The following is a 27,079-nucleotide window of genomic DNA, read 5'->3' as shown; positions in this document are numbered from 1 at the left end:
TGGTGCTCATCCTCATTTCCAAGCTGCAGAGCCAGTGTTTGTTTGAAGACAGTTTTTGTGGTCATGTGGCCAGCGCGACTAGACACGGAACACCGTTACCTTCCCACTGAGGTGGTACCTATTTATCTACTTTCATTTGCATGCTTTTGAACTGCTAGGTTGGCAAGAGCTAGGACAAGCAATGGGAGCCCACTCCGTCATGTGGATTCGATCTTACGACTGCTGGTCTTCTGACCTTGCAGCACAGAGGCTTCTGCAGTTTAACCCACAGTGCCACCAGACAGACAGACCGACCGACCGACCGACCGACCGACCGACCGACCGACCGATCGATCGATCGATAGATAGATCGATAGATAGATAGATAGATAGATAGATAGATAGATAGATAGATAGATAGATAGATAGATAGATAGATAGATAGATAGATAGATAGATAGATAGATAGATAGATAGATAGATAGATAGATAGATAGATAGATAGATAATTCCGTTCTATTATGGATAGCAATTTATGTATTTATTTTTAATTTCTAAAATTCTATTTTTAAAAAATATATTGTCTTCAAAATATCAGAATGATTCATTCAGTGTCAGGCACAAGATCCAAATCATCTAAATCTGCACTCTGTTCTGTGTGTTTACATTCAGAACAAAAAGACAGGAAAGTGATGTCTTTAGGATGTCTCTCCTCCCTGCTAAAGAGGTTCTATTATTAGTGTATTAGCTTCTCCTCCATATATACACTGTTTATTTCAGTTATATCCCACCTTTCTCTCAAGAACAGGAGCCTTTAGAATAAAATATGATAATTGTCATTGTCATCTGTCAAGTCAATTCTGACATGGGTGACTTGTCCAGGGTTTTCTAGTTACAAAATACTCAGGAGTCATTTATTAGTCTCTACTTGTTGTGACATTCTGGGACTGTTAAATTTTCCCAAAGCTACCTGAGTGGCAGAGCACTTAATCTCAGCAGTCACAATTTCCCACGTAATTCAGCAGGACCCTCTCCCAGGAGATACAATGAGGATTCAGACTCCCAACCCTGGTTCCATAACCAGGCACTCCAACCCCCTGAAGTATACGAGCTCTAAAATAAGCAGAGTTAAAACACAGAAATGAATAAAAGTGTGAATACTACAATACAATGTAGGCTGTAACAATAAAATAAAATAAAATAATATTCCATCATTTATAGGTATGACATGATTATAGTTTTTAAGGTTGTGAAGAAACAATTTTTTAAGTTCTGTTGAATGATAATGTGTATAGTGGAACTATTTCATAACCTCAAAAATTATAAAAACTTTTTTCAAAATTGCAAAGAATCATGGTGTGATCAAATGTTTTATGAATAATAATTGCTATCTATAAGATAGCATAGGACAGTATGGGAGCTTATAACATAGTAGAGATAATACCAATACCTAAACCAGAATTTGTGAGAGAGTAACAATCTGAATTACTGAATCAAGGCAAAGAAAGGGGTTGCTAAATGGAGTTGAAAAATGTTTTAAAAAGTTTTTCTAGCTAAATGTGTATGTGGGCAATCAAGCAGCAAAACTGACATTTCTGAATAGAGAATGCAGATAGAAAGAGCTGCAGAATATGCTTTTTAAAGAGTAATAAGGTTTGCAGTGAAGCCATGTTTCAAATAAGAGTTATTTGTTCTTTTAAACTTAACTGAACATGCAGAGGTTACAGTAACTGAAAGCTCTGAAGATGACTATCAGTATGAAGAGGTAAGAAAGGAGCAGAATAGTTTAATGGAAGAGAGGGAGAAACAGAGAAACTGACAGAGCATAAGATTGGTAGAGAGCATCCCATTTGATTTGACCTTTCACAATGGAATTTAAAAACAAGCACAATGTCATGAAGGAAAACAATGCAGGAATATGAAAGACACCGCAGACTAAAACAACCGGAAAAATCACCAGTAACTGACCATTCCCTGAAATAAGCTGGACATGAAATCCTATTTCAAAACACAGAAGTACTGGACAACACCAGCAATCCTTATGTTAGACTACACAGGAAAGCCATTGAAATCCACAAACATCAGCAAAGCTTCAACAAAAAAGAAGAAATCCTAAAACTCAACAAAGCCTGGCTCCCAGCATTGAAAAATACAGCCTGCAAAAAGGTCAATGAACTCTACTCAGCCACATGTACCTGTGATCACTGTACACAAAAGAATAGCTAGCAGCACTATCAATCACAGTGACAGTTCATTAAGCCCCTTATCACAACAATACACTTGTAACAAAAAACACCTTTATCATCATAATCACCCAATCTCCTGAAAAGGACAAAAATCTGATCCCACAGCTACAAATACTCAAGTATCCCACACAGTACACCAGAACACAGACAGAGGTTTAACTAACTCCTGTCCTCTGAAGATGCTGGCCACAGACACTGGTGAAATGTTAGGAAGAAAAACCTCCAGAACATGTCCAAACATCCCAAAAAACCTACAACAACCAATGCAGGAATTGATGTTGATTTGCTAACCAGTGGCAGTTTCTTTTTTTTTTTAAGAAGATGTGGCACACATGCATTTGTGAAAGATTATGCATGGAGTGAAGCCACTAATTACAATTGTGTATTTTGGTCCAGGAATTTATTTAATGGATTGATTTTGCACATAGAGTTTCCAAGGATAATGTAATGCAGTGTAGAGTACCTTTTGTTGTTGTTGTTGTTGTTGTTGTTGTTGTTGTTGTTGTTGTTGTTGTTGTTGTTGTTGTTGTTGTTGTTGTTGAGGACTACAGCCTCACAGGGGTAATCCCATGGGCCCTGTGTGTCTGTTGTGGTGAAACCAAAGCCATGGGGAGCAGAGTCATAAATGACTGTGACTATCCCTTTGCTCTCTTACTTTCTGCTCTACATTTTTGTACCCCTGATTCTCTTCCATGTCACTCAGCATGATGCTGGACAGAAAGAGATCACTTTTGCTGCATGTCCAAATTGGTCACTTGCTAGAAACCTTTTGAACATAGGCCCTAGGCCCGCAATTTTCCCACAATTATAATTCTTACCCCTAAATAAATACACTTACGAGTGGATAGAATGCACAAGTTGTGTATTAATTAAAATTGATGAGAAAAGATATTTTAGTTTCGGAGGCCAAAATACAAGGAACTGTGTTGTACTGAACTAAACTGTTGCTCTATCAGCTTATTATTGCTCTCCCAAATTGACAGTACTTCAGTGTCTCAGCCAGATGCCAGTTGAGTTTCTTATTTAATGTAAATAGTGGAGGTTTGAGCTAAGATCTAATAGATTAAAAGAAAACTGTATCACAAAGCTGTGATTTCGCAGTTTTATGCATCCTTTCTTGAATTATGGCAACAGACTATGGTGGTAACTGATAGTACTAATTTAACATCTCTTTTAAATTATGACTTAGGTACCAACAGATGATGACTTTAACTTGCAAGAAGGTGATGAAGACCTGGCAAAAGCTTTATGCACTATGCAAGAACAGGCTGTTGATGCCCAAATTATGGTACAAATCTTGTTCTTCCAAATACCTTACCATGAATAATGAAAGGAAAGTTACTTTTGTGTTGTACAGTATAATGTAAAGACAATGGAGGAACAAAGGTGTTCACAACTGAAATTTTCAATTGACAAGGATGATAATGAGTTGTGGTTTCACAGAATAAGGCATACAACCTAGATATAATTGCATAATTGAAAAACAAGTGGTTTTTTTTAACCTAGTTCTGAATTTTACGTTTGTCATGAACCAGTGGCCACAAGTATTAAAATTTGCTGTTTTCAGTTAAAACCTTTCCACCTTAAACTTTTTCTTCAGATACTAACATTTCTAATTCACTAATGTGTATGTTTTTTTGTTTAGTACATTCTGAAAGCTTATTTGGGCAAGAATATATTGAAAGTATTATATCATTGGTAATACAACCAAACTGTGATACTTTGGCTATGTCATGAGAACACAAGAGTCACTGGAAAAACAGGAATGTTAGGAGTGGAAGGTAGTAAGAAGATCAAGACCTTATGAGAGATTGTCAAGGTCAAATGTAATGTAAGCCACTCAAATTAATTCCTCAAAGCATTATAAGATTTATAACACTCTTTGGTAGTTCAAATCTCTAGGGATTTGTTGCAACTGACATTTATCCCTGACAGAGTTAATTTCAGTGTGATATCAGATAACCTTCTTAATCATACCAGTGTTCATCTGGATATCAAAAGTAAAAATATTTTACATGCTCTATCTCTCTTTAGAGGATGAAAACAAAGTAAATCTTTTCTAGACATCCCTGACATACACAGTTTACTCTTTCCAAATAGAAAAATGATTCAACTCTAGCTAGATTATTTCTATGAGCTTAATTTATCTAATGCATTAAAATAAAAAAATAATAATTCAAAAATTATTGAAAATATGTAAGAATACTGAAGTCGGAAAAATTAATTTCAGTTTTAAGTTTGTAGGTATAAAATTACAGATGAGATAATTATACTTCAGTCTGGGAATACAAGAGCTTGTAGCATTAAATAGCACAATCAAAACTCAAAGAGAACATTTCTAAGATATTTTAAATTAAATAATAAATAAATTAATTAATAAGTAGATTTCGGTGCAGTTCTCCAGTGGTGGAAAGGTAGGGAGCTGGCTTCATTGCTTGTATGCAATTTAAAATATTTATACACCTCCTTTCCCCCCTAAGAAGACATAGGTGAATATTGTGTACACAATTGCTTGTAAGAACCCCTTTCCATGAAGTAGAGCCAGACAAGCCCCCTGGTTCACCAGGGAGCTGGCAGTGATGAAACGGGTGGGTTGGAGAGAAGAGTGACGATGGCGGAAAACTCAGAGTGAATCTGACCAAACACGGACTAGAGCCTGCTTGAAGGCCTATTCTGTGGCAATGGCTGAAGCAAAGAAAAGGTTATTTGCTGCTGCATTGCATCTGCATAAAGTCATCCAGTGAAGTTGTTTCAAGTGGTCAGGGGCTTAGTACCAAAAGAACAAAATATTGACCACTCCACAACCCACTGTGAGGAATTTGCACGACACTTTACAGATAAAGTCACTTGGATCCGCTCTGTCTTGGATGCTGTAATTGATACAGACCCAGAGGATGTAAGTTTGGCCCTGGTTTGTCCTGTTTTAATGGATACTTTTCAGTTGGTGCAGCCTGATGATGTGGACAGGATTCTTAGAGAAGAGAATTCCACCACATGTGTGCTGGACCCCTACCCTTCCTGGCATCACCAGTGTCCGTGTACTCTACAGTCATCCAATGCGGTCCATTGGCAACTTTACCAACTTGGCAACCCCATCAACACCGACAGCAGGCTCCACAAGCTCCATATCAAGCCCACCTCCATGCTGACCTTGTCGACATCAAGAATCCTCTATATTGACCTCTTGCCATGGAGGCACTTTCAACATCAACAGTCCTCCCACTCCCAATATCAAGACAAACAGCCTTACAACACCACTGTCGATCAACAGTCAATTGATTCACCTCATGGTGTTGATTCTTCAGAACAATGCTTGAGGCCCCAAACACTATTAGTACTCTTTAACGTCACCAGATTCTGACCTGGGAGATCCAGACCCATAGTCTCCTTCATATGGCTAAGTCTCTCAAGCTCCAAGTACATAGACCCACTGCTCAACCATCGGACCATCTTTATGATCCAATTTCTAAGGATATTACTACAGTGCTGAAATAGATGACATTCTTGAGAATGTACAAAAGAAGCGAACAGCTGCCAGATGCTGGAGAGTTTACCCTACATACCAGCAACATCCACAATGCACACAGTGATTTTGTCTATACATTTCCTATCAGAGTTTTCAACATGAACCTCAGAGGCAAACAACCATTGCTCTTTACTACAAACATTAGTCCCTCTGTACCAAGAACCGGCAGCAAACTACAGTCAGATGCTACGATTGCAAACCTAAGCACTGGGTTTAACATCATTTTGCCTGAGATCTTGCTACTAACTCCCACCCCCACCTACTTTCCCCTAATCTTTGGAAACTCTTGCGTGGAGAAACATCACCCCAGATGCCTGGGTCCTCTCCATCATAGAGTGGGGGTACCACATAGAATTCCATCACCTTCCTCCACTGTCTCACTAGTTCACACCTCCATCGCTAACTCTACAAGACAAAATACAATCCTTATTACTCAAGGACACCACAGAGCCTGTACCATCACACCATATAGTCACAGTTTCTCTCACACACTATTGCACTGCCCCCAAAAAAAGACAGCAGCCTCTGCCTAGTTTTCAACATTGGGCATAAATCAATATATCAATACCACCAAATTTCACATGGTCACCTTTGAGTCCATTCTTCCACAAGTCCACAAGAAAGACTGGTTTGCGGTAATTGATTTATGAGACACCTACTTCCACATTTCCATCAATCCAGCTCATTATTTGTTTGTTTGTTTGTTTGTTTGTTTGTTTATTTATTTATTTATTTATTTATTTATTTATTTATTTATTTATTTATTTGAATTATATCCCACCCATCTGGTCTGGTCGACCACTCTGTGCGGCTTCCAAAAAGGTGTATACAATAAAACATAAGTCCAAACACATACAATAATAAAACAAATATTGAATGAAAGAAAATAAATCAATCAATAAATAAATATTGACAGGAGGGAAGGCCTGAACGTATAACCATGTTTTAGTTGACTCTTGAAAGTGCCCAGCGTAGGGGCCGCACGAATCACCGGAGGAAGGTTATTCCAGAGGCGAGGAGCCACCGCCGAGAAGGCCCGATTTCGTGTCCTTTCCTTCCGGGCTTCCCTTGGCGTTAGGCTTCTCAGCCTCGCCTCCTGGCTCGCGCAGGTGATCTGAGTAGATCTAGGTGGAAGCAGGCGTTCCGTCAAGTATCGAGGTCCTAAACCGTTTAGGGCCTTATATGTAAGCATTAACACTTCGAAGTCAATGCGGAAATGGATGGGCAGCCAATGCAGCATGGCCAGAGTAGGAGACATATGGTGGTATTTTCTCACTCCAGTGAGGAGTCTGGCCGCCACATTCTGCACCACCTGAAGTTTCCGCATCAGCTTCAAAGGGAGCCCCATGTAGAGCGCGTTACAGTAGTCTAATCTAGAGATTACGAGCGCATGTACTAAGGTAGTGAGCACCCCCGTGTCTAGGTAAGGTCGCAGCCGGGCAATCCGCCAAAGGTGGAAAAAGGCGGTGCGGACTACCGACGCCACCTGCGTTTCCATGGTGAGTGTCGGGTCCAGGTGTACACCCAGGCTGCGGACCCCACTGTTCGTGGCCAGGGCCACCCCCCCCAAACATGAGGGAGTTTCCCAAGCCACCATCCACAGGGCCACCCACCCTCAGAACTTCCATCTTGTCCAGGTTCAGCCTCAGCCCGTTCTCCTGCATCCATTGCAGTACGGCCCCCAGGCAGCGCTGGAGGGACAGGACGGCATCACCTGCAGTTGGTGAAAAGGAGATGTAGAGGTGGGTGTCATCAGCATATTGATGACATGATGCTCCATACCCCCTGATGACCCCGCCCAACAGCCTCATATAGATGTTAAACAGCATTGGGGAGATAATCGACCCCCTGTGGAACCCCACATTTGAGGCTCCATGGGGCCGAGACACTCTCCCCAAGCTGCACTCTCTGGGGACGGTCCTCCAAGAAGGAGCGGAACCAGGCCAGAGCCAAGCCACCGATATCCAGCTCGGAGAGCCTCCCCAGGAGGATACCGTGGTCGACGGTATCGAAGGCCGCCGAGATGTCGAGGAGGACCAACAGAGATGTTTTACCTGTCGGCCTCCCACAACAAGTCATCGTACAGGGCGACCAATGCTATCTCTGTACCGTGGTGCGGCCTGAAGCCCGACTGAAATGGATCCAGGGCATCTGTTTCATCCAAATGTGTCTGAAGCTGGTCAGCCACCACCCTCTTGACCACTTTGCTCATGAACGTTGGCGATGGGCCTATAATTGCCAGTTTTGTCCGCCGCCAAACTAGGTTTCTTTCTTATGGGACTAATGAGTATCTTCTTGAGGGCAGAAGGAAACCTGCCCTCAAGGAAAGACCCATTTACTGTATTATTGCAGTGGCCCACTCTGTTGTTATCGGCCTGGCTGCTTTGATTAGCCAGGCCGGGCAAGGGTCCAAAGAGGAGGTGGTGGCTCGACAGCAAACAAGCACCCTGGCCACAGAATGAGGCGTGACAGGCTGAAAGGAATCAAGAGTTACTGGGCAAGATGGAGTGCTGGACATCTCTGCTCGACTCACTGTATTCAAAAAAGGAGAGAGGTTCCGGCGGATGGCCTCCACTATGGTCCTCACAGACCTTACCTTCAGTTCCAGCTAGGCATTGAGGCCTATCAGTTCAAAAGACTGCCATTTGGGCTCACCACAGTGCCCTGGTTATTCACCAAATGCATGGTCCCCATAGCAGCGTACCTCAGGCTACAAGGTGTTCAAGTCTTCCCGTACATCGATGACTCATAGCTCAGTCTCACCACAAAGCATAGTGTAATATCCATTTCATTCTAACTCTCCTTCAAGACCTTGGCCTTGCAGTAAATCTGCAAAAGTCTACCCTAATACCTACCAGACATATCCATTATATTGGAGCCTACCTGGACTGTCAAGGCCTGAGCATTTTTCCCAGATAACAAGCGTCTCAATCTTTCTGCTCCATACCTCATGCTCTTGCACCTCTGTTGACTGTTCAATGTATCCTTAGTATGATGGCCTTGATTACCTCTGTCATTCAGCACACCTGCCTAAAGATGAGATCCCTTCAGGCATGGTTTCTAGCCCTGTTATATCCACTCTCCAACCCACCACATGCCCTCTTATGTATCTCTTTAGAGCTTGCCTCCCAACTATTTTGATGGTTCTCCAAACAAAACCTGACAATGGGGTGACCCTTCCAGCAGCCCCATCTATGGATACAAGTCACCACAGACATGGCTGGGGAGCCCACTGCAGATCCCTCCAGATCCATGCCCAGTGGTCACAGAGAGAAAGAATGCTTCACATCAATGAATTAGAACTGCTAGCCATCCTTAAGATTGGCAAAGCCTTCTGGAACCACCTTTGCAGCAAAATGGTCCAGATAGCCATAGATAATACCACAGCAATGTATTTTATTCTCAAGCAGGGCGGTATGCACTCCCCAAACCTCTTATATCTCACCATCAACCTGTGGGAGTGGTACCTCTCTCACTACATATGTCTCACAACAGTCCACGCAGCCACCAAGAAAACAATCTTGTAGACTTACATAGACACAAAGAATACCAAGCCTATGAATGGGAACCACACCAAACAATTTTCCTGTCCCTCTGCACTCGTCGGTGGATGCCCACAATCGACCTGTTCATATCCAGAGCAAACAGAAAGTGCAAATGCTATTGTTCCTGCATAGGAGTTGGCAAGAACTCCCTTGGCAATGCCTTCATCAGACATTGGCCCAAAACACTGACCTATGACTTTCCACCATTCCCACTCCTCCACATGATATTCGTCTGTCTCTGGCAAGACAAACCTAATGCCATTCTCTCTAGTATCTCCATGGTAGCCACGACAGTCTTGGTTTCTCACTCTCCACCAGCTGTCTTCCGAAGTTTACCATCTTCTCTGTTTGCCTCACCTCCTCACCCAAAACAGGGCTCAGACCCTCCACCCAGACCTCCCAGGACTTCATCTCACAGCATGAAGAATTCTGCCTCCTTGATGACTGTTATTTATCATGCAAAGAAACCCTTGACCAGGAGAGCCTACACATATAAATGGGAAAAAAAATCCAACGCTTCACTTCCTCAATAACACGGGTGCCAACTAACCCTTCTCTATACACTATTCTATGTTTTCTTCTAACCCTAAGCTCAAGGGACTTTCTATGTCATCGCTCAAGGTATACCTCTCTGCCATTGTTGTGCACCAACCACCAACCTCTCCAACCTCTAAATTCTACAGATATCCTACTTTCAAGCATTTTCTTAAAGAGCTAAGGCACATAGATTCTGAAGTGCATTCTCCTCCACCTCAGTGGTCATTGTCACTAGTCCTTTGACTCCTTACAAGGGACGCTTTCAAGCCTCGTGCATTGACACACCTGCATTTCTTAAACTTTAAGACCGCATTCCTCGTAGCAATCATTGCTGCATGACACGCCAGTGAGCTTGCAGCCTTACGGTTCGACTACTCATATCTCCAGTTCCACCCTGACAAGGTCCAGCTTTTCGAAGATATTTCATTCCTTCCCAAGGTTGTCTCCCAGTTCCACCTCTCTTAACCCTTGATTCTTCCGTCCATCTTCCCATCTCCATCTACTCCTCAAGAATGCATCCTTCACACCTTCGATGTCAGACGGGCTCTAGCTTCTTATATAGCCTGCATGCAACCATTCTCCCCTTCACGGATTGCTGCCTTGTTGTGGTGAAGGGGCTTGAGTACAGCGGTGCCCCGCTTGAAAATGACCCCGCTTGATGACAAAATTGCTTTACAATGACTTTTTTGTGATCACTATATCGATTGCAAAATGATGATCCCAATAGGGTTTTTTCGCTTGATGATGAATAGTTCCCTGCTTCGGGAACCAATTTTTCGCTTAACAACGATTTACAAACAGCTGATCGGCGGTTCGCAAAATGGCTCCCCGCTGTTTTGCTGACCTATTTTCGCAAGACAGGGATCAGAAAATGGCTGCTCTATGGAGGATCTTCACAGGATGATCAGGTATTTCCCCCATTGGAATGCATTGACCGGTTTTCAATGCATTCCAATGGTGTTTTTGTTGTTGTTGTTTTTGCTTGATGATGATTTCGCTGTACAGTGATTTTGCTGGAATGCATTATCATCGTTAAACGGGGCACCACTGTAATTCAGAGAAGCTATGGGGTATGCCATGCAGGTACACCCAAGACGGACAGGTCATAGTAGAGAATTCTAACTAAACATGATCCACCTGGAGCTGGAACTAGCAAGCCACTCCAGTATCTTTCCCAAGAAAACCCCATGAACTGAAATAAATGGCTAAAAGATATGACTCTGGAGGATGAGCCCTTCAGGTTGGAAGGCATCCAGCATGCTACTGAGGAAGAGTAGAGGACAAGTACAAGTAGCTCCAGAGCTAATGAAGAGGATGGGCAAAAGCCAAAAGGACGCTCACCTGTGGTCGCACCTGGAAATAAAAGGAAAGTCTGATGCTGCAAAGAAAAATACTGCATAGGAACCTGTGTGTGTGTTTAGTCGTTTAGTCGTGTCCGACTCTTCGTGACCCCATGGACCAGAGCACGCCAGGCCCTCCTGTCTTCTACTGCCTCCCGGAGTTGTGTCAGGTTCATGTTGGTTGCTTCGCAGACACTGTCCAGCCATCTCATCCTCGGTCGTCCCCTTCTCCTCTTGCCATCACACCTTCCTAACATCAAGGTTTTTTCCAAGGACTCTTTTCTTCTCATGAGATGGCCAAAGTACTGGAGCCTCAGCTTCAGGATCTGTCCTTCCAGTGAGCACTCAGGGTTGATTTCCTTTAGAATTGATAGGTTTGTTCTCTTTGCAGTCCAGGGGATTCTCAAGAGCCTCCTCCAGCACCACAATTCAAAGGCATCAATTCTTCGGCGGTCTGCTTTCTTTATGGTCCAGCTCTCACTTCCATACATCACGACAGGAAAAACCATAGCTTTGACTATTCGGACTTTTGTTGGCAAGGTGATGTCTCTGCTTTTCAAGATGCTGTCAAGATTTGTCATCACTTTCCTCCCAAGAAGAAGGCGTCTTTTAATTTCAGGGCTGCTGTCTCCATCTGAAGTAATCATGGAGCCCAGGAAGATAAAATTTGACACTGCCTCCATATCTTCCCCTTCTATTTCCCAGGAGGTGATGGGACCAGTGGCCATGATCTTAGTTTTTTTGATGTTGAGTTTCAGACCATTTTTTGCACTCTCCTCTTTCACTCTCATTACAAGGTTCTTTAATTCCTCCTCACTTTCTGCCATCAGAGTGGTATCATCTGCATATCGGAGGTTGTTGATATTTCTTCCGGCAATCTTAATTCCGGCTTGGGTTTCTTCCAGTCCAGCCTTCCGCATGATGTATTCTGCATATAAGTTAAATAAGCTGGGGGACAATATACAGCCTTGCCGTACTCCTTTCCCAATTTTGAACCACTCAGTTGTTCCATGACCAGTTCTAACTGTTGCTTCCTGTCCCACATATAGGTTTCTCAGGAGACAGATAAAGTGGTCAGGCACTCCCATTTCTTTAAGAACTTGCCATAGTTTGTTGTGGTCCACACAGTCAAAGGCTTTTGCATAGTCAATGAAGCAGAAGTAGATATTTTTCTGGAACTCTCTGGCTTTCTCCATAATCCAGCGCAAGTTAGCAATTTGGTCTCGAGTTCCTCTGCCTCTTCGGAATCCAGCTTGTACTTCTGGGAGTTCTCGGTCCACATACTGCTGAAGCCTACCTTGCAGGATTTTGAGCATAACCTTGCTAGCGTGCGAAATGAGTGCAATTGTTCGGTAGTTGGAGCATTCTTTGGCACTGCCTTTCTTTGGGATTGGGATGTAGACTGATCTTTTCCAATCCTCTGGCCACTGTTGAGTTTTCCAAACTTGCTGGCATATTGAATGTAGCACCTTAACCGCATCATCTTTCAAGATTTTAAATAGTTCAACTGGAATGCCATCACCTCCACTGGCCTTGTTGTTAGCCAGGCTTTCTAAGGCCCACTTGACTTCGCTCTCCAGGATGTCTGGCTCAAGGTCAGCAACTACATTGTCTGGGTTGTCCGGGATACCCAAATCTTTCTGATATAATTCCTCTGTGTATTCTTGCCACCTCTTCTTGACGTCTTCTGCTTCTGTTAGGTCCCTCCCATTTTTGTCTTTTATCATGTTCATCTTTGCGCAAAATGTTCCTCTAATATCTCCAATTTTCCTGAAGAGCTCTCTGGTCTTTCCTTTTCTGTTACCTTCCTCTATTTCTTTGCATTGTTCATTTAAGAAGGCCCTCTTGTCTCTCCTTGCTATTCTTTGGAAGTCTGCATTCAATTTTCTGTAACTTTCCCTATCTCCCTTGCATTTTGTTTCCCTTCTCCTCTCTGCTATTTCTAAGGCCTCGTTGGACAGCCACTTTGCTTTCTTGCATTTCCTTTTCTTTGGGATGGTTTTCGTTGCTGCCTCCTGGACAATGTTACGAGCCTCTATCCAAAGTTCTTCAGGCACTCTGTCCACCAAATCTAGTTCCTTAAATCTGTTCTTTACTTCCACTGTGTATTCATAAGGGATTTGGTTTAGATTATACCTGAGTGTCCCAGTGGTTTTTCCTACTCTCTTCAGTCTAAGCTTGAATTTTGCTATGAGAAGCTGATGATCAGAACCGCAGTCAGCTCCAGGTCTTGTTTTTGCTGACTGTATAGAGCTTCTCCATCTTTGGCTGCAGAGAATATAATCAATCTGATTTCGATATTGCCCATCTGGTGATTTCCATGTATAGAGTCGCCTCTTGTGTTGTTGGAAAAGAGTGTTTGTGATGACCAGCTTATTCTCTTGACAAAACTCTATTAGCCTTTGTCCTGCTTCGTTCTGAACTCCAAGGCCAAACTTCCCTGTTGTTCCTTTTATCTCTTGGCTCCCTACTTTAGCATTCCAGTCCCCTAGAATGAGAAGAACATCTTTCTTTGGTGTCAGTTCTAGAATGTGTTGTAAATCTTCATAGAATTGTTCAATTTCAGTCTCCTCAGCAGTGGTGGTTGGTGCATAAACTTGGATTATTGTCATGTTGAAAGGTCTGCCTTGGATTCGTATTGACATCATTCTATCATTTTTGAGATTGTATCCCATTACAGCTTTTCCCACTCTTTTGTTGACTATGAGGGCTACTCCATTCCTTCTACGGGATTCTTGCCCACAGTAGTAGATATGATAATCATCTGAGCTGAATTCGCCCATTCCTGTCCATTTTAGTTCACTGATGCCCAGGATGTCGATGTTTATTCTTGCCATCTCCTGTTTGACCACCTCCAGCTTCCCAATGTTCATAGATCTTACATTCCAGGTTCCTATGCAGTATTTTTCTTTACAGCATTGGACTTTCCTTTCACTTCCAGGCACGTCCACAGCTGAGCGTCCTTTCGGCTTTGGCCCAACCACTTCATTAGCTCTGGAGCTACTTGTACTTGTCCTCCACTCTTCCTCAGTAGCATGTTGGACGCCTTCCGACCTGAGGGGCCCATCTTCCAGCGTCATATCTTTTAGCCTTTTGTTTCTGATCATGGGGTGTTCTTGGCAAAGATACTGGAGTGGCATTGCCAGTTCCTACTCCAGGTGGATTGCGTTTAGTCGGAACTCTCCACTATGTCCTGTCCGTCTTGGGTGTCCCTGCACGGCATAGCCCATAGCTTCTCTGAGTTACTCAAGCCCCTTCGCCACGACAAGGAAGCAATCCATGAAGAGGGCATAGGAACCTAGGATGTAAAATCTATGGATCTTGGTAAGATGGATGTGGTCAAACAGGAAATGGCAAGAATAAACATTGACATCCTAGGTGTCAGTGAACTAAAATGGACGGGAATGGGAGAATTCTATTTGGATGATTATCATATCTACTACTGTGGGCAAGAATCCCATAGAAGAAATGGAGAGTGGGAAAAGCTGTATTGGGATATGATCTCAAAAATGATAGAATGATTTTAATACGAATCCAGGGCAGACCTTTCAACATCACAGTAATCCAAGTTTATGCACCAACCACCAATGCTGAAGAGGCTGAAATTGACCAATTCTATGAAGACTTACAACACCTTCTAGAACCGACATCAAAGAAAGATGTTCTTCTCATTATAGGGGACTTGAATGTTAAAGTAGGGAGTCGAGAGATAAAAGGAACAACAGGTAAGTTTGGCCTTGGAGTTCAAAATGAAGTAGGGCAAAGGCTAATAGAGTTTTGTCAAGAGAACAAGCTGGTCATCACAAACACTCTTTTAGGTGACTCTATACATGGACATCAACAGATGGGCAATACCAAAATCAGATTGAGTATATTCTCTGCAGCCAACGATAGAGAAGCTCTGTACAGTCAGCAAAAACAAGACCTGGAGCTGATTGTGGCTCTGATCATCAGCTTCTTATAGCAAAACTCAAGCTTAAACTGAAGAAAGTAAGAAAAATCACTGGGATCTTGTGTAATCTAAACCAAAAATCATGTGTAATCTAAACCAAATCCCTTATGAATCCCTTATCTAGATGGTTGGTCTCTACTATCTCTCTTGCCTATGAATTGCAGAGCAAATGAAGGTCTCAAGGCTCACTCCACTAGAGCTGTTGCTACATCTGCGGCCCTGCTGTGTGGTGTTGATATACCTCACATCTGCATAGCAGCCACCTGGTCCAATGTGTCTACATTCATTACACACTATAGACTGGACCTCCGGGCTAAGAAAGAGACCAACTTCGGGAGAGCAGTACTGACATCCATTCTTCAGTGACGGCCCTCCTTCCGGTGAGCTTTCTAGTCACCCACTTGTGTGCATTCACAGAGGCCACAATGAAGAAAGACAGGTTATTTACCTGTAACCATGGTTCCTCAACTGGACCTCTGTGAATTCACACATCCTGCCCAGCCTCCCCACCGTCACTGACTAAGTCTAGGATAAGCTCAGGCTATTGTGGCAGACAAATTGAACTGAGAGCTGAGGCAAGCGGAGCATGCACTATAGGGGCAACCTAAACATTGTTACTTTTCTGCTAAAGCTCTAGAAGATTCTGAGAGGACCAGCGCAGGCGCTGTTTTAACCCACGTGTGAATTCACAGAGGTCCACTTGAAGCACCATGGTTACAGGTAAGTAACCTGTCTTTTTGACTGATTGATAAGCAAGAAATTTCATGAAATAGAGACAAATTGAGCAGTGCATTTGTTAGGCTATAGATTAATATGCCATATATCTGGTCCAGGTCCACTCAGAACCAGTTAGGTTGTGCACTGGAAGAGGTTGTCATACATGTTTTTCACTTTCCCCATGGGCAGCTAAGCACTAGGGTTTGTCAATGGTTGTCTTAGAAAAATAACTTATAGAAGTTCATATTCTGTATTTAGCCTATCTAAAATGATTGAATGCAGTAGAACAGCTGAGACAACGATGGATAAATACAGATGTATCTGGCATGGGAAATATTCTTTGGAAATATATCGTACAAAACTGGAAAATTCTATGAAATAGAAAATGTTTCTATTTTGGGAAATTTCTCTGGTAAACATGAGTAAGATTGAATTACAGAAGTACAATGTGAAAACATGGAGAAATTCATGATATTCCATATGAATTTGCTATAAAATTTCCAGACATGTGAGCAATACACTGCTATGTTTTTTTTATGTAACAGTGTAATTTCGTTGTATGGTATACTGTGTATATACTTACAATGACAATAAATTATATTATTATTATTATATATGTCTCAAAATATCACAAATAATATGATTAAAAATATTTTCTTGAAAAACAATGAGGCAGATACATTGACAATATTCCTAATAGTAGTCTAATGTTTCTAGGCTCAACGGCCAAGCCAGGCTGCTAAGCATTCCCTGTCTGAAACACCAGAAGTTGTAGATGATTTCCTTTGCAATTTCCTAATCAGAATGGGCATGAACAGAACTTTGGACTGCTTTCAAACTGAATGGTAAATCTTCTTTTTAAAAATAGCTTTGACTTTCATCATGCACAAACATTTTCAATAAAGAAGACAGTTCCCCCCACCCCTGCATGAATACTAAGTTTCAGGCTTATATACACATTGCAGCTTCTGTTATGTTTTAAAGGTATGTATAAAGTGTAGAAAACAATCAGACCATTTTTTAGAAGTTTACATTCTGAATCAGGTAGTTAGTGATCAGGGCTGTATACTGTGTCTTAGAAAGTGCCAAAGTGGCCCAGGTTTGTACTATGTCAACTGATTTCTGAGATGTGTGTAATCATGCTACTTAAATAGCCGCATGCATTTACTTATTTTCCATGTACTGTATTTATTTATTTCTTTAATTTCTATCTGGCTCCTGTTAGTGCCAAGGCACTATTCTGGGCAGTTCCATGTATTCCTCTGCTATTATTTGTTATGGCTTGGTGTAGAGGAGAACAAAGAATTATGTCATGTATTAACACGTCCTGATCACTGGAAATGCTGCTTAGCCCTTACTCAGCTTTTCTTTTAACACTTCCCTGTGTGTTCCCCACATATTTTGAAACTTATGCTGTAGTCTGTAGGTGCTAGTACCTATCCTTGAGAATGATAAATATATACTAATCTGTCTTGACTGTTAAGATCTACAGGAGAGATACTCCCAAGGGCATAGTCATACAGAGAGTTGAGTTTGTTGGGTGTGTGAGAATGGTGTTTCACCTATGTTGCATCCAAATACATTCTTTTGAAAACCGTCTTGGCTTTCAGAAAAGATTTTACAACATATTTTATAAATTGTTTTTAAATTGTTATTGCTTTTGTTCTTGTTGTTTAAATGGGTTTATTTGGTTTTGTTGATTTCTTGCTTTATTTTAGAAATACAGTGCTTATTTTTTTGCCAAGTTTTGGTTACCTGCTTAAAACAATTGCCAATAGCTGCTTCTTATTTGCTTCATGAAATTAAAAAAATCAGTGATTTTGCAAATGTGTCATCTCACCCACAAATTTTTAGGGTTTGGTTCTTAATGTTTATGCTAAGAAATAAACATCCTTTCAGCTTTAATCTACTTTTGTCATTAGAGGCAGAGCTATTTGTATTTGTCCTTTGCTCTTTCCCAATACTTGATTTCCAACTGGGAGTGCTTCCAGCACTATCTCTTGTTCCATTTTGGACTGTCTCATTATAAATTTTTCAAGGAAATAGTCCAATGGAAAGGCAAGAGCCAATACAGCTGGTTCCAGTGATGTCGCAGGAATTGCCAGAAGGACACAAACTGCCTCCGGGACTCCATCTCCAGATTTTGCCTTGAGATTAACTCCTGAATCCTTTTCCACCAGTGGATATAGCCACAAGGCATTGGAGGTTTGAAATTGTGATGAGATGGGTTTTTGAGGTACAATCTTGTAAGGAATATGGGTTTTGTAATTAAGAAATGAGCAAGAGAGGTTCCATCTTGTTGTCTGTATAAAGGATCTGTATAATGCTGACAGGTTGTTTGCTAGTGAGAGCAGGGAGAATGCTATTCTGAGAGCATGAGAAAGGACTCTGTGAGATTAGATAGATGGGAATTGTTGTGACTCTTTGCTAAACCACAGTAACCCAAATAACATCTGTTGTGTATGGGAAAGAAGTCATGTGGTGCAACAGGACTGTTTGCCTAGTAATGGACTATGATTGGATGACATCGTGGGAAGGTACGATAAACCCTTGCCAGTTACTCTTGAAAAAGGAACTTTTTCCCTATGGACATTGTCTTTCATGACCGACTCTTCAGTCATTCGTGACTCACCCTAATGTCTTTCGAGACTTACTTGTGGCCTACACACATGGACTATTTCCTATGGAATACCCTTTATGGACTTCTTTTTATGAAATACTCCTTATGGACTATAATCTTGAATTTTACACAGGACAATGGGACATATTCTTACACTGGATTTTTCTTTTTGTACAGTATTTTTATTCTACAGGATCACTGAGAACTATAGCCTTTTTCTAACATATTTGGACTATTTTGCTTTTCCTGATGAATTACTTTATTGGAACTGTTTTTATTATTTTTCTTGGCTTTTTGCATTTTTGTAATGTTCTTGGACATTTGCATATTTTTCATGTTTTCTTTGCCTCACTACAGAGTTGTAAATAACTAACACAATGCTTATTTGCTTTGCTTTGGCTTTTGCTTTTGATACCTAGAAACATGCTTATTCTTTAATAAAATAATGATTATAAAAATCAATTGTTTTCCTGAACAGTAAACTTATCTTAGGGTCATCTGAGAGTGCTACTTCGGCCTAGCATACTTAAGGAGTCCTGCCTGTGGTGCGAGATAAGTCTAAGGACTACAAAGCCCACATGTTTTTCTCTTCAGTAAGATCTGAGAGTACAAGGGTGTTCTTAAGTGGGCAGACTTGTAAGAAGGAGGGTTGTAGCACGGCTAGCTGAGCTCTAGGACTCACTCAGCCCATTTTAGTGTGTGCAAACTCCTAATTACTCTCTGTCCAGGCATACATGCGTGCTTTCGAGCGCCATGGTGCTTACATCCTTCTCCTAGATGGGCTGCCTTCCAAGGCTGAGAAGCCCCACCTACCTGGCCTGTTCCCTAATAGTGCGGAAGTATGATCCAACCCCTAAAATTTTCCTGCCCCCAGGTGTATGCAATGCTATTTGGCTTCACTATTTGCCAGATTAGAGTAAAAAAATAGAATAAGAGAATCCTACTGCTTGCGCTTATTTAAAGCTAAACTCCCGCCCCCTCAGACCATGCGGTCAGGGAGAACAAAGATCAGCCTAGAAAAAAATACCTCACCAAATAAAATGTCTTCCCAAACACAGCTCACCTGCTTCCTCAGCTTCCTCTTCAGGAAAAGCGAGGAAACGGATAAAACTTTTGAAAAAAATGCAGGGTTTTCAAAGAGACACAATGTAGTAGTGATGGGAGATTTCAATTACAATGGTGCCTCGACTTACCAACATCCCTACTTATGACCATTTCAAGTTATGGTCAACTCCAGTTGCAAAATTTTGCTTCTACTTGCGACCAGGGCTTTTAGTTATGAACAGAAAAAGGCAGGGGAAAAGGCAGGAAATTCAAATTTCTAACTGTAGGTGGCAAGAAGGCTGCTTCTTTGTAAATCTTTCCCCTCAGCAGTTAGTGTGCGTCGTTGTTGTCAACTTCGGAACTGCCTCCTTGTGCTTCAGAGTGAGCATGTGTGTATTTGCAGGAAGGTAAGGTGCTGTTTTCTGCATTTAAAAAAACTGTTCTGGGTGTTTTTGCAGCGTGGCTTTCAGCTCAGGGGTTATATTTCTGTGCTGTGATGGATCTTGGGCAGTTTGTGGTGTTTTTTTTTTTGGTCCCCCCCATTTCCAAAGGTTCTTGGGAGGCTTTGGTTGCTTTTGTTGCAACGTGTAGTCTGCATAATTAACTTGTAAATCACCCAGAGAGTGCTTGAAGCACTATGGGGTGGTACATAAGCAGCACACTTTGCTTTCCTTTGCTTCGCTCTTTTGGATTTTTGACTTTCCTTTTTAAAACAGAGAGCTGCCTGTTCTGGGTGAGTACATTGTATTTACTGTACAGGATTTTTGCAGCTTTGGTTTGGGCTAGGTGGGGGGGTTATGTTTCTGTGCTCCGATGGGTCTTGCAGTGTGGATTTAAAATGTGAAATGTAGACTGTAATATTAAATTAAAATAAAATGTGAAAATTAGACTGTAATTTAAAATGTAAAATTTATTTATTTATTTTTGCATTCTGTGGCTCCTAGGGTTTGTGTACTGTGACCTCTTTTTTGTTTTAAAATGTGTGGGTTTAAAATGTGACTCCAAAGTCTTTTTGTTTCAAAATCATGGTGTAAAATGGGGTTTAGACTCAAGTCTCCCTCCCCAATTGTCTTCTCTCTCTTTCTCTGTGTGTGTGTGCTCTATTTTTGTGCTCAGGGGGGTCTGTTTGCTGGAACAAGGTGTTGGTGGGTGGGTTTAGAATACATTTGGTTTTAAATGGCGTTTGGTTTCAAAACGTGTGTTGTTTAAAAGATGCTTGGTTTGGTTTAAAAGGTGCTTGGTTTAAAAGGTGCTTGGTTTGGTTTAAAAGGTGCTTGGTATAAAATATGTTTGGTTTAAAAAGTGTTTGGCTTAAAATGTGTTTTGTTCAAAAGGTGCTTGGTTTGGTTTAAAATGTGTTTTGTTTAAAGGGTGCTTGGTTTGGTTTAAAAGGTGCTTGGTTTAAAATGTGTTTGGTTTTAAAAGTGTTTGTTTAAAAATGTGTTTAGTTTAAAAGGTTCTTGGTTTGGTTTAAAATGTGCTTGGTTTAAAAAGTGTTTGGTTTAAAAGGTGTTTTAGACTCCAAACTCTCCCCCCATTGTCTTCTCTCTCTCTCTCTCTCTCTCTCTCTCTTCTCTCTTTTGTGCTTAACAGCACAAACCTTTGTCTGAGAAGTCTGTGTGCCCCAGTGATGACCTTTTGTCTTTCCTCTTTTTCCCACTGTTCCTTTCCTCCCTCCCTCCTTTCCTGCCCTTTTTAAAAACCTAAACCATCTTAGGTTAAAAGAAGAAAAATTCTTCCCCTAGTGGTAGAGGACGGATTAACCACTTTTGCATTAGTTTCTATGGTGCCATGAGTGCAGCCGAAGACCTGGAACCAGAAGGGTTAAATGAGGCTGAAGAGAATGCTGAGATCAGAAACACCTGAACCGCCTCCAGATTCTCCTTCCCCAGCAGACAAGCTTCAGGTCAGGCTTCGGGAAAGACTTAGAACAAAAAGGTCAGAGGATCGCTCAAAGGCTGTCCACAGAAATATCCGTTCAACTAGCCCTGAGTATTAACAGGTTGGAAAGGTTTCCAGCAACTCAAGGAGCTGTTTTACTATAAAACAGCTCCTAGCCAGCCAGAATTTCTGTGGAAGCAACAAGTCAAAACCCCTGGCTTGCATCCACGCTTCTTGAATCGTGTTCCTGACTCTGGACTACGCTGTGTAATGGACTCTGGACTCTGACCTTGGACTGCATTCTGTGAGTTGGTTTATGGACATTGGCTTTGCAGTCTTGGTATTCCTGACCCTGGATTGGTTTATCGGACTTTGGCTGTTGTAACCCCCGGGAACGTGACATGTGGGAACTAATGCTTCGACTTGCACCGGTGCCTCTACATACAACCAAAAAACAGCCAGAACAGATTGAATGGGTTTCAGTGCATTTCAGTGGGAAATGCTGGTTTGAATTACAACCATTTTGACTTACGACCATCTTCTGGAACGGATTATGGTCGTAAGTTGAGGCTGCACTGTATCCAAATATATGTTGGGAGGCAAATTATGCCCTTCCAAGAAATTCCTGGTTTGTTTGGCTGATAATTTTCTCCTACACAAAGTGGAGAAAGAAACTAGAGGATCTGTTATCCTTGACTTGATTCTGACTCATTGGTCCCAAACCTTTTTGGGGCTGCAGACCGGTTGGAGGGAGCGAGTTCCATGCACACAGCTACGGGGACACCTCTGCACTTGTGTGGTGAGCGTGTCATGCTTGTGCAGTGGGCACATTACGGCTGCAGTGGGCATGTTGTGCTCGCATGCATGCGTGCGAGAGTGACACACCTACCACATGAGCATGACATGCCCACCATGGGCATGACACAGGCCTCTGCGTGAGCATGACATGCCCACCGTGCGTGCATGTGGGGGGGGATTTGGAGATCCGTATCTGCGGTTCCAGTTCCAGGAAGCCCACGGATCGGCACTGGGTCACGGACTGGGGGTTGACAACCCCTGTTCTGACCAACAGAGATTATTTGGTGGGGGAAGTGGCAGTAATGGGAACTCTAGGTAAGAGTGACATTGTCCTTCTAGAATTCTTGATTTCAAAGGAAACAAAAGCAGAGTGTAGCCATACACTTCCACTGGATTTTTAAAAAAGCCAATTTTAATAATCTCAGAACAAGGATAAGTAAGGTCCCATGGCAGGAGATCCTAACAAGAAACGGAATCCAAGAAGGGTGGGAGCTTCTTTAAAAAAAAGAAATTCTAAAATCACAACTACAAACAATTCCAACAAGAAAAAAAGGGAGGCAGCAAAAAAGGCCAGTGTGGCTTCACAAAAAGCTCAGGGAGGGCCTAAAAACCAAAAAGAGACATGTACAGGAAGTGGAAAGGAGGCCAGGCCACCAAGGATGAGTACAGATAAGCAGGAAAGAAATGCAGGGATGGCATCAGGAGGGCAAAAGCTGAGAATGAGCTGAGGTTAGCTAGAGACACTAAAAGCAAAAAAGGAGAGCATTCTTCAAGTATGTGAGTAGCAAAAGACAAACAAAAGACATAGTGGTTCAGCTCTGCAATGGAGATTGAAAAATGATAACAGATAAGAAAGAAAAGGTAGATGTGCTCAATTCCTATTTTAGTTCCATCTTTTCCCATAAAACAGACTATGAACTTCGAAAGAAATTGGAAGTGCAAGTGGTGTGTGTGTGTGTCACGATTGCAGCTGGAGATTGATAAACAGTCAAATAATGCCTTACCACCTTGAATGAGTTCAAATCTCCAGGGCCCGATGAACTGCATCCGAGAGTACTGAATGAACTGGTTGATGAATTCTCAGAACTGCTATTCATTGTTTTCTTGAAATTGTGGGAAATGGGTGAGGTGCCAGAGGATTGGAGAACGGCTAATGTTGTCAAATAGGGTAAAAAAGAGGAACCTGGGTACTACAGGCCAGTCAGCCTGACATCAATCCCAGGCAAAATTCTGGAACAGATCGTAAAGTGGTCATTGTGCAAGCACCTAGAAAAAAAATGCAGTAATAACTAGAAGCGAACATGGATTTGTCAAAAAAATTCCTGCCAAACTAATTTGATCTCTTTTTTTGATCGGATCACCTCCCTGATAGACAGAGGGAATACTGTAGACATAGTATATCTCAACTTCAGCAAACCTTTTGACAAAGTGCCCCATGATATCCTGATTAGCAAGCTAACTAGGTGTGAGCTGGATAGATAAGTGTCAGGTGGATACACAATTAGCTACAGAATCATACTCAGAGGGTGATCATTAATGGGTCCTTCTCTAACTGGGAGGAGGTAACAAGTAGGTTGCCCCAAGGCTCAGTCCTGGGTCCGGTGCTTTTTAATATTTTTATTGATGACTTGGATGAGGGAGTGCAGGGAATGCTTGTCAGATTTGCAGATGATACAACATTGGCCTTAATACTGTAGCTAATACTCTAGAAGATAGAAACAAAATTCAAAATGATCTTGATAGGATGGAGCACTGAGCCAAAAACAACAGAATGAAATTCCACAGGGATAAGTGCAAAGTCCTGCATCCTGGAAAAAGAAACCAACTGCACAGTTACAAGATGGGGGGATACCTGGCTCAGAAAAACTAAGAGCGAGAAGGATCTTGGAATCGTTGTAGATGACAAGCTATGTAAATATGAGCCAACTGCGTGATGTGGCTACAAAAAAGGCAAATGCTATTTTAGGCTGCATTAATAGAAGTATGGTTTCCAAATCTCATGAAGTGCTAGTTCCCCTCTATTTAGCACTGGTTAGACCTCACCTTGAGCATTGTGTTCGGTTCTGGACACCACGCTTCAAAAAGGATGCTAACAAATTGGAACAAGTTCAGAGGAGGGTGACGAGGATGATCAGGGGGCAGAAAACAAAGCCTTAAGAGGAAAGGCTGAAGAAGTGGGCATGTTTAGCCTTGAGAAAGGAAGACTGAGGGGTGATATGACAGCACTTTTCAAATATTTGAAGGCTGTCATACAGAGGAGGGACAGAATCTGTTCTTGATCACTCCAGAGTGCAGGACACAGAACAATGGGCTCAAGTTTAAGGAAGCCAGATTTTGGTTGAATATCAGGAAAAACGTCTTAACTGTTAGAGCAGTACAACAGTGGAACCAGTTAGCTCGGAAGTTGATGAGTGCTCCAACACTGGAGGCATTCAAGAAAAACTTAGATAATCACCGGGCAGATATGCTTTGACTGTATTCCTGCATTGAGCAGAGGGTTGGCCTTGGCCTTGTAGGCCCCTTCCCACGTCACTTTTCTATGATTCTCTGCATGAAGAAGATCATTTGTTTACTGTAGTAAAAAACAATGCAGCTATGGCAAAAAGAGTTGCCAGATAGTTGAAAGAGATTGCGGAGTGTACAATCCCCAGCTCAAAGTATACTGTCACTGAAGTAGTTATTAGAAGAACGCGATCTGGGCAAACCATTCTGTGCAGATTTCACTCTTATGATTTACTCCTTCCACTGTGCTTGTGTGAGAAGGAATATTTGAAGATTCTGGATTTATCTGGGGGGAAAAAAGTTAATGCCTTACTTCTCTCCCATAGGTATGGAGCTGAGGCTTTTCTACTGGAAGCTGAAAACTACCGTATATGAAAGACAACCCTAGCCTATAGCACAAATGGCAGATTTTCATGTTTACCTCTGTTGTTCCGGGAGAGTTAGAATCAATTTGTGAAGGCAGTATTCCATGCTGTGATTGCAAGCAGAAAGTATTTTAGATAACTTGCTCATAATCTGAGGGCAGACAGATGTACTTTCTTTTTCTGGATCAGCGTTTATAGTGTTAAAACACAATATTTAATGGCTTGTGATCTCATGTCCTAAATATGTATTTGATAAATGTTTTAAAATTGCTTTTAAATTTTTAATTGGTATCATTAATAAGTGAAAGCAAATTACAGTTATCAAAATTCTCTTACAAGTATCTTTCTCTTGCTAATATACGGATGATCCATGCTGTGATCAAACTCTTAATGAGATTTCAAATGAGAAAATAATTAATACTGGGAAAGTTGACTCATTTACACCTATAAGATCTCCACTCAATTATTAAATGACCTTCTTAGATATGGAAGTGTATTTGAGAATGAATCTTTAATTAAATTAGGCAAGATAATTGATGTGTTGAGATCATAGATTGAAATTTTTGAATATTTTGGCAACTTACATGTAAAAAAATTGCCTTTTTCATCTTTCAATTTAATATTTTAATTGAGGTATAATATTACTTTAGTACAGTAATGCTGTATGGAGAAATCTATTTATGTAATCACTTTTCCAGACTACCTTTGTGAATGTTTTTATCAGTTTGGAACCAGAAGACATTCATTTACTTTCCACTGAAATCAGTGGGATTAATTGACCATGGAAAATTTCCATTGATTTCATTGGAAATATGTTCAACAAGTAACCTGAATACTATCTATAGATTATAATATTTATGTTTCTTTCTAAAATTGTTTTCAAATGACTGCTAAATCAATGGAAGAAGTAAGCCTTAGTTATCAGAAATATTTTAATATTTTTATTCTTAAAGTTATATATATTGTAATTACAAAACAAGATGTCTATTTTTACTGTGATGGTCATAGATGCTATGTTGCTTACTACAGTGTCAATATCAGTATTTATTCATAGCTTGTTATTTCCACATTTTTAGCCTGTGCTGCGCCGATTTTAGGAGCTTGATCAACAGCAGATAATTACCCCCCCCCCCCCAAAAAAAATGATTAACATGCATTCTCAAATAGCATGCTTGGAAGTTTTCATTACCTTAAAATGTTCACTTTTTCCTGGGATTTTGTGAGGATGCGAGTCACTAGTGTTTTCAGTGCACTAACTTAGTTTTGCTGTCATACCATTGACGGTCTCGATACATAGGTAAAGGCCATGTTTACAGTACCTTACAACTGCTTCCAGATCTCACACTGAAAATAAAATTATTACTTTATTACTATTATGAGCATAGGTCAGCCATGTTAGATATGCAAGACTAAAATACAACAACAAAGCATATATTATTTAAGGTTGATACAAAGCAGACTGTAATTCAGATTATAACTAAGTATTAGTTCCTAATCTGATTACTGCAGTGATTTAGTCATCTGTTTTCTTATTATACAGGCTATTGCACACAGTTTTGCAACCTTATCTGTAATTGCACTTGAGGAATCAGAGAGGAAAGAAAAGATATACAATTTATTGGAAAAATCAGTAAAAGGCTGTGTGGTCCTTCCAAACAATACAAATGCAGAAGCAGGCAGCACTTTTATAGGTCCATTGAAAAAAAATTAAGTCGATTGCAAGCTTTTGATAGTAACCCATCTTCCTCAGGCCCTGTTCCAAAGTCTTATGGCAAAGCCCTTGCCAAATAGAAACTACTTAGAGTTTCAAAAGAAAGACAGAGGGGAGAGAGGGCCATGCAAATTGCTTGGTGGGTTTTTGAAGAGATGCAAGCTAAAATCCAAAGTGCTGCTTGGGGAGAAGTTTCCAACCACGCACCTCATACAAGCTGTTTGCATACTGCTTAACTCATCTTAAGAATTTTTTGCCTGGCATTAACAACTATGCCATGAGATAAATGTTACAAGAAAATAAACATTCATTTTGA

The 27,079-nt window shown here is 41.3% G+C and overlaps 1 protein-coding gene across 2 annotated transcripts in view; it reads left to right on the top strand.

Moving 5' to 3' along the window:
* Positions 1–27,079, top strand: part of SPAG16 (sperm associated antigen 16) — a 655,515-nt gene that overhangs the window by 22,204 nt on the left and 606,232 nt on the right. Inside the window, exons 2-4 of one of the 2 annotated variants that reach the window (XM_072977750.2) lie at positions 1,698–1,744; positions 3,415–3,513; positions 16,560–16,687. In XM_072977750.2, the coding sequence (XP_072833851.2) occupies positions 1,698–1,744; positions 3,415–3,513; positions 16,560–16,687 (274 nt within the window). The remainder of the gene's footprint in view (positions 1–1,697; positions 1,745–3,414; positions 3,514–16,559; positions 16,688–27,079) is intronic. The other variant, XM_078379135.1, reaches the window with a different exon arrangement.

The sequence above is a fragment of the Pogona vitticeps genome, chromosome 1 (genome assembly GCF_051106095.1).
Source record: "Pogona vitticeps strain Pit_001003342236 chromosome 1, PviZW2.1, whole genome shotgun sequence".
NCBI classification, from domain to species: Eukaryota; Metazoa; Chordata; class Lepidosauria; order Squamata; family Agamidae; genus Pogona; species Pogona vitticeps.
The sequence above is the reverse complement of the archived record's forward strand: the minus strand, read 5'-3'. Positions and strand labels throughout refer to the sequence as shown.